Source organism: Octopus bimaculoides, chromosome 11 (genome assembly GCF_046866305.1).
Source record: "Octopus bimaculoides isolate indiv1 chromosome 11, ASM4686630v1, whole genome shotgun sequence".
Taxonomy (NCBI): domain Eukaryota; kingdom Metazoa; phylum Mollusca; class Cephalopoda; order Octopoda; family Octopodidae; genus Octopus; species Octopus bimaculoides.
The window spans coordinates 40,581,575-40,606,392 of NC_142938.1; the positions used below are offsets into that span (position 1 = coordinate 40,581,575).

Below are 24,818 nucleotides of genomic sequence, written 5' to 3' on the forward strand. Positions count from 1 at the left end.
AGCCAAAAGAAGCATTTGACCCAAACTACCTTCTTCCAACTGTTAAACATGGAGGAGGATCTGTGATGATCTGGGAGGCTATATCTTGGAAATCTGCTGGCCCAATTGTTTCCCTTCATGGCAGAATTAATAGTCAAGGCTATTTAAGCATTTTATCTGATCAAATTCTTCCTATGGTTGCGGAACTTTTTCCAGAGGGAAACGCAATCTTTCAGGATGATAACACACACAGCTAAATTTGTTACTGAATGGCACACGGAACATTCTAGTAAAGTTGAACATCTTATCTGGCCACTACAATCCCCAGATTTCAATATTATTGAACATTTATGGTGTATTTTAGAAAAACATGTAAGGAGTCGATATCCTCTGCCATCATCACTACAAGAATTGAAGAATGGACAAAAATTCCTTTGGAAACAATTCAAACTTTGCATGAGTTCATACCTTGTAGAATTCAAGCTATAATTACTGCCAAAGGCGGTCCTACCTCATATTAAAATTAATTTGTTTGAAATTTTAAGGTGTTTCCATCATTTCGTCCAACCCCTGTGTGTGAGTGTGTGTGTAAATGGGGGCAACTGCATGTGTATGTGTGTGTATATGTATACATCTGTGTGTGTGCCTCTGCCACATCTTGACATCATGATAGTTATAAACAAATATCACTGTCATACAAGCAGTATCATTCATTTCCAATCTTCTGTGAAAACATACCCTGTCATGGGGAAAATATTACTTTGCTTGGGAACAGGTGAGGGTTGACTATAAGAAGGGCATCCAGCTATAGAAAATCCATCTCAATAAATTTTGCCTGACCTGTGCAAGTCTGGGAAAGTGGATGTAAAAATGATGGTGTGTGTGTGTGTGTCCTCCTCAAGATTATGGACATGTATTAAGAACTTTTTAACATTTTCTGTCATAAAATTGGTGCCTTTATTTCAGGATGCACGTTCAAGATCAAGAAGGAGATCTACTTCCAGAAGTCGAAGTCGCAGTCGTACAAGGACTGCTGCAAAGAAATCTGCATCAGCCACAACAACACCAGTCCAGCGCAAAACGTCATCTCAAACAGTTGCAAAGTCTCCTCCCAAAACTGATCCTATTCGGATATCAAGTCGAATTGCAGCAAAGGTTACTTCTATTTTGTTGTTTAACCCCCCCCCCCCCCCAATTTAACCTGAAAAGAGTAGACCCTATGATCAAAGATATTTTAATTATAAGTCTTTTACATTTTCTTCCCTTTCTGATATAGTGGGCTGCATTTTCCAATGTTTTCTCTTTTTTAAGACAGCAAAGTGTGTTTAGAGAGAGAGTTGGCTATTGCTTCTAGCCGGCTCATCTATTTTATTATTTCTTATTGAATGAATAATCAGTTATGAAAACAATGTCTTGCAGTGAATGGGTTTTTAGGTTTAAAATTTCTATGCGAAAAGAGAGCATGAGACTTGCAGTTAAATTCATGAAAGTCCAACTGTAAATTGCTGATTAACCTTAATACATTAAGGTTAATCAGCAATTTACAGTTGGAAATTTTTATAATTTGATTTGCTAATTTTGTGTTCTATTTATCCTGAGTTTTTTATTTTATTTTATTGTAAATCGTTTGTTTTGAATTATCTTTTTCATATTAAGGAAGAAAAGAAATTGTTTGTCGAAAAGTTAGAAACTGTCCAAATCAAACAGATCTCTGAAACCAAAACAATTCCTGATGTGAAGATTGAAGATGAAAAGAAAATTCGGAAGACACCAAAGAAACATATTGGCAGTGTTTTGGGTGCCTTGTCTTTTATAATTTTATTTCCACTCGCCACCTTTTACCTGGTTCTGCTGTGCCACAAGGTAAGATCTTGATTGCGATTTCAAAGATGTTGGATTGCTAACCGAAATATGCCAGAAATTTAATCCTTACCTACAACAACCCCTGTGTGTTTCATTTTGCTTAACTAGAGATGGTTTCTCCTCATACTTAAAGTTCAGTGGCTAATGCTGGGAAGGAGTGGTCACTGTAGGCTTTGAATGCATTCATACTACCAAGGTAAAATAAAAAAAAAAACATTTTCCTTGTGTTGGCATCAATTTTTTTCATAGGTCAGATCAATTCCGTACCAATATATTTCTCTTTATATAAATATAAATACCAAAATAGTTTAACAATCAGCAAGGAAAGCATTAGTCTTGTAAGCATTCCGGGCTGAGACACAGGGGTTGGCTGCTGTTTTGTAAATTTGTTTAACATGCCACCAAGGAAAAACTACTGATGAAAATATCTCTTCTATTACAAACCAGATAAACCATCCAAGACTGTTGTTCAGTTCTAAAGGATGTTTGTGATATTTCCAATGGAAAATCATGCAAGTGTTTGCTGTAATCTAGCAAGCTTTGATCATCATGTAATTCAGCTGAATCTCTTAAAGAGAACAGTTAACCTTCACCAGCAATTTATTGTTGTTATTTATCCTCAGATCACCGTTTTAAGGCATGATGTATCTAGGACTATATTATCCTGGATGTGTGTCTCCTTTACTTCATAAAATAGTAGGATGTGATTTGAGGGAAATTTGACAGCTATTTCTTACAAATTAAACAACTGCATAGAATCTCTCTCTTTGGCTCATTCTTCTTACACTTCTCTAAAATTTGTGATCATCTGATATACAAAGCCATAAAAAATATTTAACTTTGGTGAAATTTGACTTTAGAATCATGTAGTAGTAAACTTGTTAAAAGAATTTATCTGGTCTAACTTTTGTATCATTTATACCAGCTTTGTTCAAGATGTGTTTTTTACTGTTATTTCCCATATTTCTTGTCCATTTTCTATTGACATTACTGATTTATAATCTACTATGAAATTTTAGTATCAGTGCAGTATCACAAGTCTACCCAAAATACCAAAGAACTGGAAATATTACTTTGACCCATACTCTGCCAGTATTGTTGTTGGTTGGTTCCTGCTTCAGTCAGTATTAGCAATCATTCCAGTGGGAAGAAAAGTTACAGGACAGCCTTTACCATCTGGTGGTCGTCTGACCTATCGCTGTAATGGTAAGTTAGAACACTATTGATTGTAATATCACTAAACCTTGTATGACCACGATGATTGATTTATCATCCCATTTTGGTTGTTTGAAGTAAAGCTTAATTCAAATGCATTAGTCTTATTACATATTAACTCTTTCAGGCTTTAATTGATGCCATCTGAGACTTCCTCTCCTTCTTCTATGCAAAATCTTCTCCATTAAAATAAAATGGTGAAAGTTAAAAGAGAGTATATGTGGTCAGTAGCTAGAGGATGAGGACTTCACTTCTAATTGAAATATGATTGAGTCTCATGTTATAATTACATATACAAAATTCTATCATTGACAAATTCTGTCATGATTTCTATTATTGTTCTTGTTTTGTATCTACTAAACATAACTCTAAACCTAAACAAGACTTATTCTTTAAGGATATCCTAACTGATGAAAATTTGTTATGAATTACAATTGTGAATCTCTGTCTTCTCCTTAACCAAATAGTTCTTAACCTTAAAAATCATTTAGTGAGGCTAAATGTATTATATCATCATCATCATCATTGTTTTAACATCCAGTTTTCCAGGAGTCCTACAATTCATTGAGCTAGATTTTCTATGGCTGGATGCCCTTCCTGCCACCAAACCTCAACTGTTTCGTAGGTCTTCCTGTGGAAGAGGTAGACCTAAGAAGACATGGAATGAGGTGATGAAATATGATCGTCAGATGTTGAGACTCACAGAGGCAATGACAAGTGACCAAGACTTTTAGTGATTTGCTGTGCTTGAGAAGATACATCAAGCTTCATAGTTGTGGCCAGTGATGATGAGACATCGATGACATGTAAAAGGTGGCACATAAAAAGCAGCACCCCATGCCAGTGACATGTGAAGGGCAGCACCTGTGCTGGGGACATGTAAACAGCATCCATGCTGGTGACTTGTAAACAGCACCCAGTACATTCTATGGGATGGTTGGTGTTAGGAAGGGCATCTTGCCATAGAAAGCACATCAAAACAGACTGGAACCAGATGCAGCTCCCCGGCCTACTAGTTCCAATCAAACTGTCAAACCCATGCCATCATGGAAAACAGGCATCAGGAGGAGGAGGAGTGGTGCTGGTTGTTGTTGTTTACACAGAAAGCTGAAGATAAACAGCATTGCTTGTCAAGTATACCCACACATACAACAAGCTTTTATCAGTTTCCATCTACCAAATCTACTGCTTTTCTTCTGTATAGGAAGGGCACCTAGCCACAGAAAACATGACAAGAGCCGGAATGTGTGTGAGACATGATTCCCAAAGCAATCTCTGAGGACAAGGTCATTAATAAGAACTGACATGTTCGTGATGATCCATCCAACCCATATCTGTGTGGCAAAGTGGAATAATGATGGTGATGGTGATTACCAATTACGATGTACTCTCTTAACATTTCCACTTCATTTATAACTTTTTAAAAAATCTGATGAACTATGATAAAGTGCATTCAGCTATCTCAGAAGAAATGGTTGGAATCCTGCACAACTACTTCACTAATTTCTCTTCCATTCTCTGATAAATCCATTCCTCTTAAACACTTATTTTATCATAGTTGAGTAAAGAAACTTTTTTTTTTTTTAAATTTATATTTGGATGTTGTCTTCTGAAATATGAAATTGTTGCAAATTAATAGTTTTCAGTTTACCCAGACCATTTTTGTATGTGTGATATCAAAATATTTCACAAACACATACTTCAACATTTTTCTTTCTTTTTCAGGTTTTTTTGCATTGGTAGTTGTCCTTGCTATGCTTGGACTTGCTCTCTACTTAGAGCTGCCAATCACTTTTGTGTATGACAAATTATTTTCAATAGTCATTACATCAGCAATTCTAGCTTTTATTCTGAGCATTGTATTCTACATCAAGTCCAGATATGCATCACCAACAGCAATTGCAGCTTCTGGCAATACTGGTAAATATCTCCAAACTACTTTTTTTTCCCCAGGCATGTTCCTCATTTATTTATTTATAACAACTGTATTTAACATTGTGACTCATCTGCAAACCACCCAGAGTTTGACAGTCTTGTTTATTTTATTGGCAGTCATCACACACACACACTCTCTCTCTCACTCTCACTCACAGGTAATTAGCAGTGATGTAGTTTAGGCCTTTCAGCATAAAGAGAATGGCAAAAAATCATAGGGTATGTCCAGAAGACAAAAAAAAAATGCCTATGATTTCATTTGCACTTTCAGTATTTAGCAATTATGGAAGTGCTTTGTTTCAAAAATGTTGGATCTAAATTCTAAGAGACCTATACTGAAAATCATGAAACACAAGTTGTTTAGCTGCAATGCATTATGTATGTGTTGTTAATTTTGAAGAAAAAACATGTAATCTATTATTATTGATTTTATAAGGGGCCTCCCTCTGATGGAATACAGTGACAAATAGCATCATAAGTCAAGTGGCCATCCAATTTTTTTTTCCTTCTTTACAATTTTAATTACCAACTTTATTTTCATTATGTTTTTTTTACAATTATTGTCTTTGCGTGTGTATATAGATTTTATAAGCAACAATGGAAGAGCCACTGTGATGAATACATACAAACTAATATGTATATGTTTGTATTGTAGTCCCACTATATGAAAATATCATTTTCATGTGTATTTAGGCAAGTTGGCTGGGAGGAACCCATTTTCTCCACTTTATATCCATGCTGCAGTGCTGAATATAGCATTGCCATCTATGAAATGCATATCAGTTTAACAATGTTATTACTAATGATGTAACATTGCTAACATATTCTAATAATACTGTAAAACATGTGGTGAAACTGTACAGGCTTTCATATATATTCTGTGTATCATATTGAAATTAAGTTGTTGGTAGTGGTAATGTTGATGTGATAACACTATACATGATTTTCCCTATATTATAGGTAATGTAATTCATGATTTCTTTATGGGACACGAATTGAATCCTCGAATTGGTCCTTTGGATATGAAAATTTTGAATTTCCGAATGAGTTTTCTTACCTGGCTGATGATGGATATGTGCCTTGTTCTGAAAGCTAGCCAAGATGATGGTGGAATTTCTCCCTCTATTGCAATTGTTACAATCTTCCAACTTATTTACATTGCTGATATGCTCTGGTTTGAGGTAAGTTCTGTTTTTGATTGATTTCTTATGTCTTTGTACTGAACCAGTTTTTGCAGGGGTGGAATTATTTTAAATGTATTGTGTAGTATAAGTGCTACACAACAGCTAAGTGGATTATTGGGCCATTAGAAATTGAGTGTCTTGATCATGAACATATTGTAGTACCAGTTATAGATATGAACAGCTAACTTTTTGGCTTTTAGTTCAACATGCCACCAACTTAACCAGGTACACTCACATACGTGTTGATTTACATGTTGAAAGCCATCTATGTGGTTAGCAATCATTCACTCACTAACTCTCCTTAGCCATCTTGTCAATCTGAATTTGTGTTCTCCTGGTCTCTTCTACTGTTACTATTACAATATATATTTTTCTGGACTTGCTGACTATATATACCATCCTTATATAAATTTCTTACCTCCTTGGCTATCATTTGATTTTCTTACCTTTTGGTCCTATACTAAACACTTTGCTCAAACTTTCTTCCCTAGAGTTGCATGCCTATTTTTGTATGATTTCTCTTTCAACCACTAACTTTGTAGGATTGAAACTAAGCATTAACCATGTTAACCTATGTAAAACCATCTCCTGATGTAGGGCTGTTCCTCAAACACTAAATTATTGCCACTCTTTGTAGCCTCTTAACATTTATTACATTAAGTTTGCTAATACAAACTACCTAATCCCCATGAATTCTAGTGATAATATTCATAGCCAGGCTAATTCTCTCTATTATCCAGTTTAAGTGGGTCTGAAAAGGCTATATGTACCATCTCTCATCTTCACTGTACCTAATAAAATGAAATGCAATAAGTACCATACATGACAGTATATATAAAATTTGATCTTAAAAAAAGGACAAGAATAAAAGCTCTTGGAAAGAAGTCATTTAAAAAACCAGGAATAGAATATAAATTATTATTCTTTTGCTTTTATATTTATTCTGATATTCTTTAACAGAATGGTAGTGAATCTTATATATTCAGTCATCTGGTCCAGCACATATGCTACCAGTAATTAATTGATCTTGAGGAAACTATGTTTGACTTTCAAAGTTGGCTTCAGCAGATCCTCCACACTAATCCTTCTCAGTCATCTACTCACTATCAATATCTGTGTTCTTTTGTGACTATGACAGTCTGATCCCACCTGAACTAAGTGACTGTATTATCTTCATGTAAATCTTTTCTTACTGCTTTTCCTTCCATTATTCCATTGTGTCTAACCCTCTAACCCTATTTTTGTGTGCCAAGGAGAAATATCAAATTTCTTTTTTAATTATGCTTATGTTTATTCATATTTAGTTTCTCAGTGATTGTTAATTTTTGTTTTTGTTATTTATATTGGCTCCTATGATGTTTGTATTTTCAGGAAACACTCTTAGTCAGTATGGATATTCTCCATGATGGCTATGGTTTCATGGCAGTTTTTGGCAATATGGTATGGATTCCTTATGTTTACTGTATTCAAGGACTTTACTTGGTGCGACATAAAGTACTGCTTCCCTATTATATATTGGCTCTCATTGCTGTGTTAAATTGTAAGTATGAAATACTATTTTGATAATTTGTCTGGATATTCAAGTTATCTAAATTGAATATGTGTGTGTGTGTAAATATACAGCAGTATGATTGTGCGGTTAAGAACTTCATTTCACAACCACGTGGTTTCAGGTTCTGTTCCATTGCAATGTCCCTTCTGTCCCATTGCAATAATCTTGCACTATTATACCATGTTGACCAAAGCCTTCTGAATGAAGTTAACAGGTGGAAACTAAAATAAGCCTATCATCTGTGTGTGTGTATGTACATGTGCACCCATGCACATATTTGTACACAAATGAATCTGAATGTTAAAATTTGGTCTTGTTTCTAATACATGTGAAATAAGATATTCCTTACTTGAAAAATAGGTATGGGATAATAGCAAGAAGGGCATCTGGTTGTAAAACCAGATGCCCTTAATAATATATTTGTCTAACCTCATGGCAGAATGAGTGTAAAAATGAAACAGATTCTCTGTCTGTATGTCTCTCTCTATATATGTGTGTGCACATGTACACACAAATATATAATCATCATCATCATTTAACATCCATTTTGCCATGCTTGCATGGGTCAGATGGAATTAGTTGAGGCAGCTTTTCTATTGCTGGATACCCTTCCTGTTGTCAACTTCCACCTGTTTCCAAGCAAGGTAATATTTCTCCATGGCCAGACATGTTCACTGGAAATGAACATCACTTGTATTATGGGAATGCTCATTTACAGCCAACACATGATGTCAAGACAAGGATACACACAAACATGTATGGTAGTTAGACTTTAGAGTCCCTCTTAGCGTGAGGCATTCATGTATAGTAATGCCCTTATATAAATTAATAAATATATTTATAGGGAATAAATGATGGATTTTTCCCTTATGAGATTTTTTCATGCTAACTGCCTGATAAATTCTTATAAAGACTTTATCCTATACTTGAATTATACATATATATATATACATTTCCTTCTACTAAATGTACATATAAGGCTTTGGTTACCCCCAGCAAATACTGCCAGACAGTGGAACTGAATCTGAAACACATAGTTGGGAAGCATGCATCTTAGCCATACAGCTATGCCTGCACACACACACATTTTTTCACTTGTTACAGTCTTTGGACTGCAGTCATGCTGGGGCACTACCATGATTTTTTTTTAGCTCAAAAGAATCGACTCAACTACTTAATTTGTTTTTTTTAAACTGAAATTTATTCTGTCAGCCTTTTTTTTTTTTTTGCCAAACTGCTTAGTTGTGGGTCATGAACAAACTAAGAAGGTGTGGTGGAGGACGCACACACACACACAAGGGAGATAATCAGATTGGCAAACGTTAACAATGTAGATGTCCAGTTGTTGCCAAACCTATTTATCTATCTGTGTGTGTGTATATATATATATATATATATATATATATATATATACTAAAGAAATTAAGTCTAAGAAATAAAGAAATATCTCTGTTTTGGATGATAATCAATTTGTATGCTTGTAGTTGCACATAATTCATTGCCTGTCACCTCATTTTTATAGCCAAGTCTGGCATACAAGCAAACCTGTTTATAGGATTTGTAAGATGTAACTGTTACTCAGTGTGGCTTTTAGTGACATTTTGTGCATTAGGACATGAGTAATTGGAACTGAAGCTTTTTAACTTTTGGCATTTTGTGTGTGAGTGTGAATGGGTTTGTATGTGTAATTATAAAGTTACAGGAATGTAAGAATTCTTCACATTATTTGAATCATCTGAACTAAAGGTTATTTTGTTGTTACTTTACATACAGTTTTTAACGTTTTTGTAAAGCCTTATGTATGAGTTTGTATGTGTGTGCATTGAAATATATTATGTCAGGCTGTGTGGCTAAAAAGTTTGCTTCCCAAGCATATGGGTTCAGGTCCACTGTGTGACACCTTGGGTAAGTGACTTCTGCTATAGCTCTGGACTGACAAAAACTTTGTAAATGGATTTTGTGGATGAAAACTGAAAGTCCATTGCATATGTTTGTGTGTATGTTTGTGTCTCCTTGTCTTGACATCTTGTGATTGTTATAAATGAAATCATTTCTAATATTCTGCAAAGGAATGTCTAGCCATATGAAAATATTACTTTGCTTGAAAACAAGCAAGGGTTAGCAACAAGAAGGATATCTGATTATAGCAGTTCTGCCTCAATAAACTTTTCTGTTCTGAGTTCACACATTACCAGAGTCAATACTTTGGCAAAATAAATACAAGTCAACTACACCTTCTCTCAAAATTTTCCCCATGTATGTGGGGTGCAGTTATGGGTTCTTCTCTATGTTAATGGTGTACAGTACATATTTTGGCATGGAAAAGTGTGCATTAAATAAGAGAAAAATGGAAACTATGAGGAAACTGGTAATGGTCTGTGTCTGCAATAATGAGTCGATAGGAAAATTCAGTAGGTTTTAACAGTTGAAACCCTTGTCTGAAAGGTCTCAAAACATTAAATCTTTCACTCCTCCTCCTCTTCTCCTTCTACTACAGTAAAACTCAATGCACATTAATGTAAAATTACATGGATTTTTAACACATGGGCCTCTGTGTCTAATTTTACCTGTCACTTGGGCTCCTGGGCAAAAACAATAAATAGTTACAAACACAGCTCAAGAGTAACGACTGCAGGCAAACTAATGGACAGAATCACAAAAAAATTCAGGCCAATAACAGTTATCACCTATCTCTTTACTGTATTTGTTCACCCAAATCGTTACTTTTCTCATCACTTTCAGCAGTCTGAGTATCTGAATCACTTATGTTATCTGTGTAAGGCTAAACTCTTTGTCCAAAGTATGAATAACATCAATAATTTCCTCTGCTGCAAAGATACTAGGTTTTTCTCATTTGCCAAACGAAGTACTGGGTTGATCACATATTCATTCCATTGCAAAAATCTATTTTTGTTTAATTAAAAACAAAAGTAAACAACAGCTATAAAGGATGTCATTAGCAATGAGTCACAAACACACTTGACAACAAAGACAAAACATGATAAGTTGTCTATTTTTAGTATTTTATTTTCTGGGGTTAATTAGATTATTGAGAGCAACGTACCATCATGGTACAAATATGAAATGGATCAATCCATCAAGCTTCAAAAGGTACTGCAGAGTGAGAGGATTTTTAGATTGAATTTTATGTGTTTTGCTATTTTGCTGTGCAGGATTCAACTCTTTTAAAAGGATCTATGTGAGTCTCATCTAGAAGTTTACTGAACTGATTGTCTATTTGCAGGATACTCCCAACCATAAACAAATTGACTAAGGATGGATATCATTATTATTATTATTATTATTATTATTATTATTATTATTATTAGAAGGCAGTGAGCTGGCAGAATTGTTAGCATGCTGGGCAAAATTCTTAGCAGCATTTCGTCTGTCTGCACATTTTGAGTTCAAATTCTGCTGAGGTCAACTTTGCCTTTCATACTTTTTCTGTGTTGATAAAATAGATACAAGTTGAGCACTGGGGTCGATGTAACCAACTTAGCCCCTTCTCTGAAACTGCTGGCCTTGTGCCAAAATTTGAAACTATTATTATCATTATTAGCAGGATTGTGATAGACAGAATCAGTAGAGCAGCTGGAAGAAATGCATTGTACCTAGTTACATCCTTTTCTGTTCTGAGTTCACACATTACCAGAATCAACTTTGTTTTTTATTGCTTTGGCTTTGATAAAATAAATACAAGTCAACTACACCTTCTCTCAAAATTTGCCCCCTGTATGTGGGGTTCAGTTATGTTTTGTTAAGGATCAGGAACTGTTCAGTATTTTCAGGCCTTGGTGAAGAAACCCAGTCTTCATGGGTTCTTCTCTATGTTAATGGTGTACCGTACATATTTTAGATTTTTGTACTGACTTCCCTTACCACTGTAACATTTTATAAAAAAAATACTTCTCTATGGATTGTTTGTTGTATTGGAGTTCTGTCCATTTTTGTCAGATGATTCTTAAAGCTCATTAAATTTTGTGTGAATAAATTCAATCTTGACAGTGTGATTCTCTCCCAGCTGCTAACTGCAGTTAGACTTGTTTTCTGTAGGAGCAGGTAGATTCGATGCCTGTCCTAGTCCTTCCAGCTATAAAACTGACATTTAATTCAACTGGGTATTTTTTTTTAAATGTAAAATATTGTGGTTTCGTAAAGTGCAAAACCAGTTAAACTTTTATTTAAAACTAAACTCCTCTTGTATCAAAATTCTTTAAAATTTTATAATTTCTCATTTTCATAGAGTTGTCCAAAGATGGTTTTCAGTAGTAATTTAGGGATAAAATTCACAGCCATTTAAATTTTTTTTTAAATGTTATTTTCCCATTTCCTTTTTAGTTGTTGGTTATGTCATTTACCGTGGATCAACCTCTCAGAAATATGAATTTAGAAAAGATCCATTCCAACTCAGCATGGCCCGTAAGCATAATTTTTTTTCTCCACCTCTATCCTTTTCTTCTTATTCTCTAAAGAATAAGATATTATATGAGAACTGTATTCCTGTTTGAAGTCTTCAAAAAGAAGAGCTTTCATATGTAGACCAATTACATTAAAAAGAGATTTCATTATCTGAACAAGTAATATTGGAAACAAATAATATTAACTAAAACTTAGTTTTTATAACTGTCAAATAGTAAGTAGTATATGTAGTAAGCAATGTTTTTGACTTATTGCAGATCTTGAGAGTATACCATCAATAAGTGGTAAACGCCTTCTCGTATCGGGTTGGTGGAAACTTTGTCGCAAACCAAACTACTTGGGTGATATCATCATGTCTGTTGCCTGGTCTCTTACGTGTGGTAAGTTGTATACTCTTTAATCAAACTTTTACAAAACAATAAACTACTTTTATATCCATGACCACTGGAATGATTTTGCAGAAAAGAAAAAGATCAACATCAGCCATCTCTATTACTCTTATTATGTTCCTATTAATGATAGGCAAGGATTAAGATTAGTGATTCTGTATTAGTTACATGTTTCCTTACCAAATTTAACATTCAGTGAGCTGTGCAGGTCTCACAGGTCAAATATAAGTCCTACCTGCTAAACTGGCCTTAAACATTTATTTACTTCAGTGGTAGCCCCTGAGAATGTCACTGAAATAAATAACTGCCCTTTTTTTTTTTTTTTTTTTTTTTTTTTCAGGTATATCAAGAGCTAGAGAACTGTTTGATTAAAAATAATGCCAATTTAACATTAGCTTTCAGTAGACATAAATGCAAATATCTCTTCCTTACTTTTTCCTTGTTTTAAATCAACTAACTCATTTGGCACAAATTGATTCTGTTAAGACATTTTCTAATTTTCTTGAGGACCCTATTTTTTCTAGGACTAAACAAGCTTTATATTGAAAGAGTAACTCCTCACTGAAATATGTAAAAGAGGCTTTTATTTCATTTACTAAAGTGACTTTTCTTTCAATCTTCTTCAAGTTGTATTTATGTGGTTATTTTAGAAAATTTTTCCTTTACATACAAACACACACACAATAAGTGCTGGCAAGGTTGTCCGGTACATTGTGAGTGAAATTTGCTAGTTGGAGACTGTCAGAAGCACTTCTTGTACATACAATGTGTGTGCTTGTTTACATCTTCTGTAAACAATGTCCTTTAGCTCTTCAGTTGCAATGTGTGAAAACTCAGTATCATAAAAGTGGTCCTTCTGATCGTTTGGTAGTCCTGCTTGTGGGGCGTAGGCAGAGATAATTGTTGCTATAGGAAAAGTACCTGACTTGAAAAACAAGTAAGGGCTGGAAGAACATTCAGCTGCAAGATACTATCTTGATAAATCTTATCCAGCCCATGCCAGTATGGAAATAAAATGACATGAAATGATGAATACACACACACACGTGTGTAAATGAGCATGTACATATATATTTATACACATACATATACATGCATTTAAGTATATGTCCAGTCATGGAGTGAGCAATGGTTTTGCAACCATAAAGGGCTTAGCCCCATAGATGACTCATATATATACACATACATGCCGTGACATGCAAAAAGCACCCACTACACTCTTGGAGTGGTTGGCATTAGGAAGGGTATCCAGCTGTAGAAACCAAGCCAAAATCAGACTGGAGTATGGTACAGTTCTCTGGCTTACCAGTTCCAGTCAAACCATCTAACTAATGCCAGCATGGAAAACAGATCCTAAATGATTATTACATATATATATATATATACAGTCAGATTTTTAAGATTTTAAGATTCATAATGTCATTTGTGAATGCCCATCATTGATAATTTTAATCCTCTCTCACTCCTTTACGTTCATGTTATATAGATACAAAATATTTTCTTGCTTTGTTGATCTGTATCTATGTAGTGATTTATCAGATTGAATATTGATTAAATTGAGTGCTTGGCACTTATTTTATTGACTTGAAAAATGAAAGGCAGTGTCAATTTCTTGATCAAATAATTAAAAGTTTGTTTTTACCATTCCATTTCCTTTTAGATTTTCAATCATCAATTAAGTTCACTAATAAAATAAATTTCTTTTCATTTATTGATTGTCATTTATTGCATTTGTTATATTTCCTCTTTTTTTCTTTCTTTCTTTAGGATTTGGAAGTATTGTGCCTTATTTCTATCCCATCATTTGTATAACCTTCCTAATTTTACGGGAGCGTAGAGATTATAATCTCTGTAAGAAAAAGCATGGCATTAGCTGGGACCATTACTGCAATGCTGTTAAGTATCGGATCTTCCCTTATATCTACTAAAACCAAAACTAACCACCCTAGTGGTTCTACAAAGACTTTTTCCTCACATTCTTTTAACTGCAGCATTCATTCACACTCTTTTCTAAATATTTTCTACATCCTATTAATTATTTTTCCCCATTCCATTCCTTTTTCATGATTTTATATGTACATAAAACAAAAAGAACCACATTTTCATTACTTGTGTATTTGTCTCCATTACTGGGACTCAGGCAATTTTTTTTTTTTTTATATATGTACGTTTTTCATATAAATTTGTTTTTAATTTCAACCCAGTTCTTATAACCCCTAAATCATGTTGTCATTTCAACAAGGTCAAAGCATTATAGATTAAGAATAAGTGACTTAGTTACAGATATCAGTTGTAGCCATTTCAAATGTGTATGAACATCACTTGCTCATTTACCCTCTTCCACAAATATTCCTTTGTGCATCTATCAATATTCAGTCAATCCAGACATTTTTGGTACACTTTTGTACCCTTTTAAAATTCAATTCAGATATTATAGGGCTTGTGATCAGTCATACTGTTATTGTTATCTTTATTTTTATTATTATTATTGTCTATAATTCTCCCATTTACCATTTATTCAATGTCTGTAGTTAACATTTTACAAAAACTGATCTCATTTCTCAATACATTAAACTTTTTAAAAAATTTTTAAAAACTCATTTAATATGTAGCTGTATCAGTAACATTACCACAAGTAGTATACAGCGATGATGGTGAAAAGTTTACAGCCATCCAATATTTTTGACTACTATAATACTAGGTTGTGTCAGATGCTGTATCACGTTTGCGTAGAAAACATTTTCTTAAAAATACAGCTGAAAAATACTTTTTTTTGTGCTTTTCAAATTCAATGGAATCATTGAATTTGATGATTAGCTTTAACTACACAGTCTTTGAGAATATCATTACAAACTATACATCTACTTTTTTTTATTATTATTTATGGACTTTAATTTACACACTTCTTTGCTTAGCTTTAAATGTCAGAAACTTGAACTTTCATATATTTTTTACTCTTTAACATAAAACATTGGCAGTATTACTAACTGGTGATTTTGTTTTGCTTTAACTATATGAGAAAAAATTTACTTGATATTCAATATACAGAATCACTAAGATAGCAAAGAATTTTTAATATAATTTTTGAGATTATTTGTCCCTATTGATTTTCTTACTGATACAGTTTTAGAATGACATTCCTTTTGTTTTGTCAAACTCTCAATTAGTTACCACGTGGACTCCTATTTGAGACTCTTTACAAACCAAATTTTAAAATGGAAAATCAGTATTCTTCATTTCTAAAATAATCTGCTTATTTCCCTAGTTATGGTATTTCATATTTGTTTACATTTAGGGATAGAACAGCGAACATTTGAATAAATTTATGTCTTTTTCTCTTTGTTTGTAGGATAGTATTAGTGAATTTTGAGTTTCTGCACTCCACCATAAAATGGAAATTATCAAATAGTCTAAAATAAGATTGAATGTGACAAGGTTTCAACTGTTGACCTTAACTTTGCACCTATTCTCTCTCTATAATTAAAAAAAAAACAAACAAATGTAGCATTCTATTTGCATGCATGGCTTAGAGCTACCAATATTTGGTAAACTTAGTTCAACAAAGCTTTAATTCATCACATGTTCATATGTTGGCCTAGCACTGCTGCATGCCTGTGAGAGATGGTACTGCAAAAGGCAGTGATTAAACCTAGGTAGATGGTATCTGTAATGTGTGGTTTAAGAAAACCGAGTTGATTTGAATTTTACCTCTCTACTGTATAAAGAACACACACAGCTAGCGAAAATGGTTTCAGTTAACTTGTGCAACTCTTGGTTGGTCACATTATATTACAGTATAGCTTTAATAATTCTGGAGTACTTACTTTCTTTTCTAATTTTCTACCACTCTGGATTTACTTGCAGAATTGAAAATGAATTCTTCATTGGTTCAAATACCTGGTGATTTACTAATTAATTTCTCATTTGTGTATTACTAATCACCTGCATCTGCTCAGTTCAGTATTAACAAAGCTTTTCACTATTATCTTCCATTTCCATATGACCTTTCAGTATTACAATATATAAAAATCACTCAATTTTGTCATCATTACATTCCTTTTCTTCACCCCAATCTCCATTATATTTTAGAGAACCACAGTTGTTGAAGTGTTGACAGTTCATGTTTGGCCACTAGCACTGTACTGTCAAAGATGCTGAACTTTTAATGGTCTAATCTACCTGACTATTAATTAAGTATAACGGATGTTACACTGCTGTAAACATTAGGAATACTATGATTAATGAATGGCATTAGCATGGAGTACCAAAGTTCAGATTCCTTCAAGAGTTTTTGAAGTGGGAAAAAAATCATTATATTATTTTATTGGTATGTTTACAATGGGAAAACATTAAAAAAATGTTGTTGCAAACTTACAACAAAAGAACAGGATATAACTGCCACTTCTATTTTTAAATTGTGTGTAATTGGACAAAATACTTCCAAAGATTTGTCTTCCTTCATTTCCAGTATTTATACATTAACAATTTTATGTATTAAGTATCCATAAAGCTTGTATGTCTTCCTTAGAAGTTTAGTCACTCATCAATCTTCTGACCTGTCATTAGTGATTATTTATTTAAATTCTCCCATAAAATAACAAAAAAGTTAATCCATACATGTTTTTTAAAAAAAAAAGGCTCAACTTTTCCATAATATACATACACATTTGTGTATAAGCTAAAATCAATGTAGTCAAAAACATCAAACAGTGTCAACTGCATTTTGGATGTAGATTCATTTGTCTCATACCAGCCTATGAAAAGACAGAAAATGAATAATAGACACACATATGTGCATGTGTGTGTGTGTGTGTATATATAAAAGAAGTCAAAAATACCTGTAGCTATGTAAGAAAAAAAATCGTAATTGTTCAGTGTTTCTTGAAGGGAATTGGTTAAATATGGAATAATTTCCATAAAGAGCAATGATTCCAAAATATACTTTAGTAGTTATGAAGAATTTTAATCCAAATTTTTACAAAAAGATATGAAAACTGTTTCCTTTATTTTTTTGTCTTCCATACACTTGTGTATATATGTATGTATGCATTTGTTTATTTGAAGGATCTCACATTTGTTTTTTTTTTTCTTTAATCAATGGAATTACTCATTTTAATTCCATAGAATTAACATGGCACTGACAAAGCTGGGCTCTTAAATCACAGGTATTGTCCACCCTAAAGGCGTCTGTACAGTTTCTGTCTACTTAATTTTTCTCAGGGCACTTATTTCAATTTAAGGCTAATGTAGAAATCACTGAAGGAGCCAACAGGGTGTTAACCCAGATTCACATAATTGCAAAGTGAACTTCTTAACCACTCAGTCATATTCACACACACACACATGCATTTTGTATTAGGGACACAATCAGATGTTTCTTCTTTTGGTTTCTCTTTGATATAAATAGAAGATATTATGGCTGAGATATAAAATTAAAGGAACATATTTAGCTATGGTTGTCTTTTAAATTGTTTTGTAAATACATACATATATATATATATATATATATATATATATTTGAAATATTTATAAAGTTTGTTTAAATCTAAAATGGTCAGTTTATTGTTGCGTTTTCCTCCTGAAACTTGTGCCAAATTCATATTTTAAGAAGTTTGGTTGAAACTTGTTTGTTTTGACTATATGTGTGTTTTACACAATAAAAAATGTGGTGGATGTTGTGGCTTGTCTCATTGTTCTTTTGTCATGTTAAAGACAACAAAACGGGGCCATTGCTGATTACGTCTTCTGGTTTTCCAATTACAGTATAAAAAGTAAGGATACCTTTCCATTATTCACATGAAAAAAAGTCCTGCTTTTGTTTTTTTAAGAATCAGATGCCCCCCACCCAGGTGGTGGATTATGAAATTTGAAAAGAAAAAAATTGTTGTAAAATAATTTCTTTTATTGTAATCGTTATTAAATAATATACTGAACTTTTGTTAAAATTAAATCCCTTATTGATATTTGTAAACACAATAATAGGAATTTGGGAAAAGGATTACGTTTAGTGCCTTAGTCTGACTTACTGGGTGGTGGGGTTGTTTTCTAAATAAAGAAATGTCTTTCATTTTATTTGTTTGTTTATTTAAATGGAAGCCATGCCTACAAGTGAATTCCCTGGTTTCTTTTGTCTGCCACTCCTTGGCTCCACTACAGATTCAGGTTGTATTCAATGCTTTTGATCACTGAAATATTCAACACAACATACAATAATATTCACTGCTTTGTGTGAATTGCATTATATTTTCTATTCCCCACCCAAACATATTATTAAATGTGAAAACATATCAGAGACTTGGCCCTGCTTCTAATTAGCCCCAAGAAAAAATGTCAGATCAAAATTGATCATTTACTGTTACGAAGCTGATTTAATTGTTATTGTCATAATGTCTCCCACCACTCTCACATTTATTTATTTTTTTAGTAGTTTAAGCAAAATGGAGTCGAGAAGGGCAGATAACTGTTCTTCCTTGGCACATGAAATCCCTTTAAACACAAAGCAGTTCATGAAGATGTTTTTAAATCATTCAAAACGATGAAAAGAACAAAATTTAGGAATAAAAAGGAGACATTATATATATATATTTATCCAAGTTTAAAGTTTAAAATTCTGCCATGCAATATATGAAGATTAACAGGCTAACTGTCATCTAAACAGTTCATATCTTCCCCTTTCACTGTTACAAACCCTACTGGATTAATTTTACATATAATCCTTTTGAAGACAATGAACTACATCAGAATATGTGGGAGTTAGATTCACTTTGATATTCAAACTAACAGTATATTGTTGATTTTGTGCCAAGTCTATTATTATTATTATTATTGCCTATTCTGTTACAATACTTGTTACAAATACTTGTAAAGATATTTATATTCACACACACACGCACAAGGTGTTGTTATGGATACCATTAAACAACTACCTGCATGCAATATTAGCCAGTCTGTTATCTCACACCTATTTTGCATTAAAAAATATCAATTCCTATGCATTTCTTTAACAAATATAATTTGGTACAATTTCTTTAAGTTATATGCACTCACACACATACATATATATATACATACACATATATACATATGTATGCATACACACACACACATATACATATATAAGCTGATTTGTATGTATTATTAAACTGAATTTAACCAGCTGCTGAAGGCTTAGCTGTGCTAATATATACACATACATATATGTTCATATATACATATATAGCAAATATTTACTCCACTCTCTAGCGTGAATGAACAACAAGAATCTAAACAGTGGTGGGCTGGGGTGGATATTTTATTAACTTTCAATATATTGGGGTGTGATAGGGGGGGGGTCTAACATTGCCAGTTAGGTGCAAGATTATTTATGTATAAATACCTAACATTGTTCTGGGATATTTTATTTCGTGCCCTTTTACATTTTTACATCTTCATTGATATTTAAAGAATTTTTAATTAGATTGTCAGTAATAAAATGATAATTAGATGTTTTATTGTGTCTAGTTGAAAAACTCACTTCTCTGGGTTCAAATACTGCTGGGGTTCACTTTATCATGCATCCATCAAGGGTCAATAAAACATAATCAGTAAATTGTGGAGTTGATTCATTCAACTACATCCCCCTCGTACATAAATTGGCCCATTGCACCTAGTCAAAAGTAATCAGCAAAAGCCTAAGTCATGTTTTGTTTTAATTTTTTTTCCTACATTTTGAAGAGGGAGAAAAAATTTTGATCTTAAGAGAAAAAAAAATTGTATAAGTTAATTTCCTTTTCTCTCACTTCAACATGGAAAAACGTATGTTATAATTTTATAACACTTTTTTTTGTTTATATTTTGTTGTCATTTTTGTGTTATTTTCTACTTGCAGTCATTAATTGTATATCATTTCTAAAGTATCAATAAATCAATATTACTAATAGTGTTGTTGTTTTGTTTTTTTTCTGTTTCTTTGTTTTCTCTGCTGTTGAGTGGTTGATTTTCCAGTCTTTCCCTTCACATGGTCATGACCCATTCAACCGCTCACTATATTAAATGGAAATGTCTAATTGTTTTTGACTGTTTACAATATACAAAATGTATATGTTCTTCTTACCAACCTGAAAACAATGTATTTAACAACAGCTGTATTTGCATTCAAGAAATATAATGGAATCAGTTTGGATTACAAAATTGTTCTTGATATATTTCGAATTTTAAAAAGGTAATAGAAACAATGTATATGTGTACATAAAAATATTTTATTTAATTTTAATAAGTGTTAGAGGTGGGGAAAATTTGAAATGAAAAAAAACCATTCTGTCCTTAGGATTCAGTTTGACATAAAAAAGTTTTTTGTTTTGAAGGTGAACAATTGATTTTTTTTTACAGCTGAATGATTTTCCTACCAAATCAACAATGAACTTGGGGAACCAGTTCTCGGACAATAAGCTCAGGCCGATCAGAGTTATGTGCCTTGTTTAGAGGCATCACATGCTGGGTACTGAGACTAGGGATATATATATATATATATATAAGCAATGTTAAATCTCTGAACGAGGTGTTAACAGTAACTGCACGATAAAGTGAAGTATATTTGCCATTTAAATGTGGCTGACCCCTAAGGGTGGATGTTACTGTTGCTTTTAGCCCCAGGAGAACATCTCCTCCAGCTGGCTTATCGACACATATCTGTGTCCTGTCTATTTTTGCCAAGGGAAGTTATCCTTCCCATCCTGATCTGCGATACGTACGGACCCGAGTTTCAGGGTTATTTCCCTTCTTCAGCGTACGACAATCGCCGACCCTTGATGAGAATGACAATCCCTTGGCAATATATAAGTCTTTTTCCAGTGAAGTTATTCACTGATATCGAAAAAGTGAAAACAAGCAATGTTAAATCTCTGAACGAGGTGTTAACAGTAACTGCACGATAAAGTGAAGTATATTTGCCATTTAAATGTGGCTGACCCCTAAGGGTGGATGTTACTGTTGCTTTTAGCCCCAGGAGAACATCTCCTCCAGCTGGCTTATCGACACATATCTGTGTCCTGTCTATTTTTGCCAAGGGAAGTTATCCTTCCCATCCTGATCTGCGATACGTACGGACCCGAGTTTCAGGGTTATTTCCCTTCTTCAGCGTACGACAATCGCCGACCCTTGATGAGAATGACAATCCCTTGGCAATATATAAGTCTTTTTCCAGTGAAGTTATTCACTGATATCGAAAAAGTGAAAACAAGCAATGTTAAATCTCTGAACGAGGTGTTAACAGTAACTGCACGATAAAGTGAAGTATATTTGCCATTTAAATGTGGCTGACCCCTAAGGGTGGATGTTACTGTTGCTTTTAGCCCCAGGAGAACATCTCCTCCAGCTGGCTTATCGACACATATCTGTGTCCTGTCTATTATACTTCACTTTATCGTGCAGTTACTGTTTTCACTTTTTCGATATCAGTGAATAACTTCACTGGAAAAAGACTTATATATTGCCAAGGGATTGTCATTCTCATCAAGGGTCGGCGATTGTCGTACGCTGAAGAAGGGAAATAACCCTGAAACTCGGGTCCGTACGTATCGCAGATCAGGATGGGAAGGATAACTTCCCTTGGCAAAAATAGACAGGACACAGATATGTGTCGATAAGCCAGCTGGAGGAGATGTTCTCCTGGGGCTAAAAGCAACAGTAACATCCACCCTTAGGGGTCAGCCACATTTAAATGGCAAATATACTTCACTATATATATATATATAAAATGAAATTTTTATCAATATATTTTTTGTGATAATCCTATAAATATAGATTCTTGCTTGTTGACTTTATATAAACAGACCTTTTATTTTATTAATGTAAACAATATTAAAATTGAACATTAAAAAACAATTTAAGAATATAAAATAACTGAAGAGATTTTTGAAATGAATTTAATCAGTCATATATCTTTTGCTAACTGAACAACACATTCTACATATATCATTACACAAAGTTGATTTTTTAAAAATTAGATTACTGAGACCTAGCTATGTTTGTTAACAGTCCTGTGAGCTATATAATGGAGTCAGTAGTGCAACAACTTGATTTTTACCTAAACACAAGTGCATACCCACTGTTACACCATTCAATAAATACATAAACAAATAAGGAAAATTTAAACAGATGTATGCATACATACACACACGTAACTGAAGGTTGGTGAATATAAATACAGTATATACATACATACGTTCATGTTCATATATGCATGTCCATGGATTCCCATACACATGCATAGACTTTTGCACAAATATGAAACAGAGAGATGAGAGTATACATACATAGGAGTACAAATATATGTAAATATATATAATCATATACAAAAAACCCAGTACTATGAAAGAACTGCTATACAGCAGTGAAAAAGCAAAACATGCACTGGGTGTTTACAGTTGATAACATTTACAACACTACCACTGCTTTTAATTTGTAATTGAATTTAATCTCATCATCGTAGAATTCCATGGTTCTTACGCCATTTGTATATAGTTATAGATTGGTGATTCAGGTATGTGATGTTGACAAGCCGCAAAGATGGTGAAATATTGATATCCAACACTCCTGAATGGGACTAGAAGTGAGTTGTCTTGCCTGTCTATGAAACTTCAGGTGTTCCAACACCCAGTGTTTTGAGGGAGTCGTCCCCAAAGTGCTATACCACAGCTAAGTGGCAAACAAGCAAAACTCATACACTGAGTATGTGTAGTCGATAATATACATATATTGTTTCACTCATTTCATTAAACTGTGGCCATGCTGGGGCACTGTGTTGAAGAATTTCAGTCAAATAAATCGACCCTAGTACTTCTATTTTTTCTTAAGCCTGCTACTTATTCTATTAGTCTCTTTTTCCAAACTGCTAAGTTACAGGAATGTAAACACACTAACACCAGTTGTCAAGCAGTGGTGGTGACAAACAGACACACACACCTATGCTGAGACCCCCTTCGGTCATGACTGACCATGGGATTGCACCTAGAAAGTACCCTTCCGGGCAAGGTTGTTTATGGAAGACCAGCAGTCGCCCATGCATACCGGCCTCCCCGCTCCATGCCACCAGTGTTATCCAAGGCAAAGGCTGATACAGCTTGGCACCAGTAATGTCGCAACTCATTTCTACAGCTGAGTAAACTGGAGCAATGTGAAATAAAGTGTCTTGCTCAAGAACACAACACACAGCCTGGTCTGGGATTCGAACTCACGAACGTAAGCTCAACGCTCTAACCACTGAGCCATGCGCCTTCACACACACACACACACACAATGAGCTTCTTTCCGTTTCCATCTACCAATTCCACTCACAAGGCTGTGATTGGCCTGATGCTATAGTAGAAGACACTTGCCCAAGGTACCATGCAGTGGGACTGAACCTGGAACTATGTGGGTAGGAAGCAAGCTTCTTACCATACAGCCACTTCTGCACCTCCCACATATATATGGTTATTTAACTGGGAGAGGATATTTTGTCTCAGTACTCACAGTCTGTCACTAGTTTAGGTTTCTGTTTGAGTAAAACTGATACCAGTTTGTCCGATACAGATGTGCTCTCTCATTAATACAGTTGATTAAAATATATTGCTTTTATCTTCCCTTTGCCTCTTGAACTTTGTATTTGTTTTGGTTTTTATCTTCTGATAACGTCTGCCATTTAATGGTATGCTTTATTTTGACTATAAAGTTGTTAAGAGAAGGAGTTAGTTGGAAAAGAAAGAAATCTAGTACTAGAAGGCAACAAACAAGAGAAACATAAAATATTGATACAAGAATTAAAAAGGAAGGGGGGGGAGACAGTTGCACTGCATTTCTTGATGTGGATCAAAAGAATGTGGATTGTTTCCCAAGAGTGAACCAGTTACCTTTTCTAGAAAATTTTTATTAAGTGATATATACTGTTGTTGTTGGCACTCAGTCGCTTATGACGTCGAGGGTTCCAGTTGATCCGATCAACAGAACAGCCTGCTCATGAAATTAACGTGCAAGTGGCTGAGCACTCCACACACGTGTACCCTTAACGTAGTTCTCGGGGATATTCAGTGTGACAAGGCTGACCCTTTGAATTACAGGCACAAGAGAAATAGGAAGTAAGAGTGAGAGAAAGTTGTGGTGAAAGAGTACAGCAGGGTTCGCCACCATCCCCTGCCAGAGCCTCCTGGAGCTTTAGGTGTTTTTGCTCAATAAACACGCACAACGCCCGGTCTGGGAATCAAAACTGTGAGTCCGCTGCCCTAACCACTGGGCCATTGCGCCTCCACGATATATACTAGACAA

At 34.0% G+C, this 24,818-nt stretch overlaps 1 protein-coding gene across 5 annotated transcripts in view; it reads left to right on the forward strand.

Annotated features, from left to right (window-relative positions):
• Positions 1-17,302, forward strand: part of LOC106880238 (delta(14)-sterol reductase TM7SF2) — a 30,313-nt gene extending 13,011 nt beyond the window's left edge. For all 5 annotated transcript variants that reach the window (XM_014930101.3, XM_052971712.2, XM_089359847.1 and 2 more), the window contains 9 exons: positions 946-1,134; positions 1,636-1,842; positions 2,862-3,048; positions 4,783-4,977; positions 5,953-6,173; positions 7,548-7,716; positions 12,070-12,150; positions 12,408-12,530; positions 14,307-17,302. In XM_014930101.3, the coding sequence (XP_014785587.1) occupies positions 946-1,134; positions 1,636-1,842; positions 2,862-3,048; positions 4,783-4,977; positions 5,953-6,173; positions 7,548-7,716; positions 12,070-12,150; positions 12,408-12,530; positions 14,307-14,467 (1,533 nt within the window). In that variant the 3' untranslated portion in view covers positions 14,468-17,302. The remainder of the gene's footprint in view (positions 1-945; positions 1,135-1,635; positions 1,843-2,861; positions 3,049-4,782; positions 4,978-5,952; positions 6,174-7,547; positions 7,717-12,069; positions 12,151-12,407; positions 12,531-14,306) is intronic.
• Positions 17,303-24,818: the final 7,516 nt, after the last annotated feature.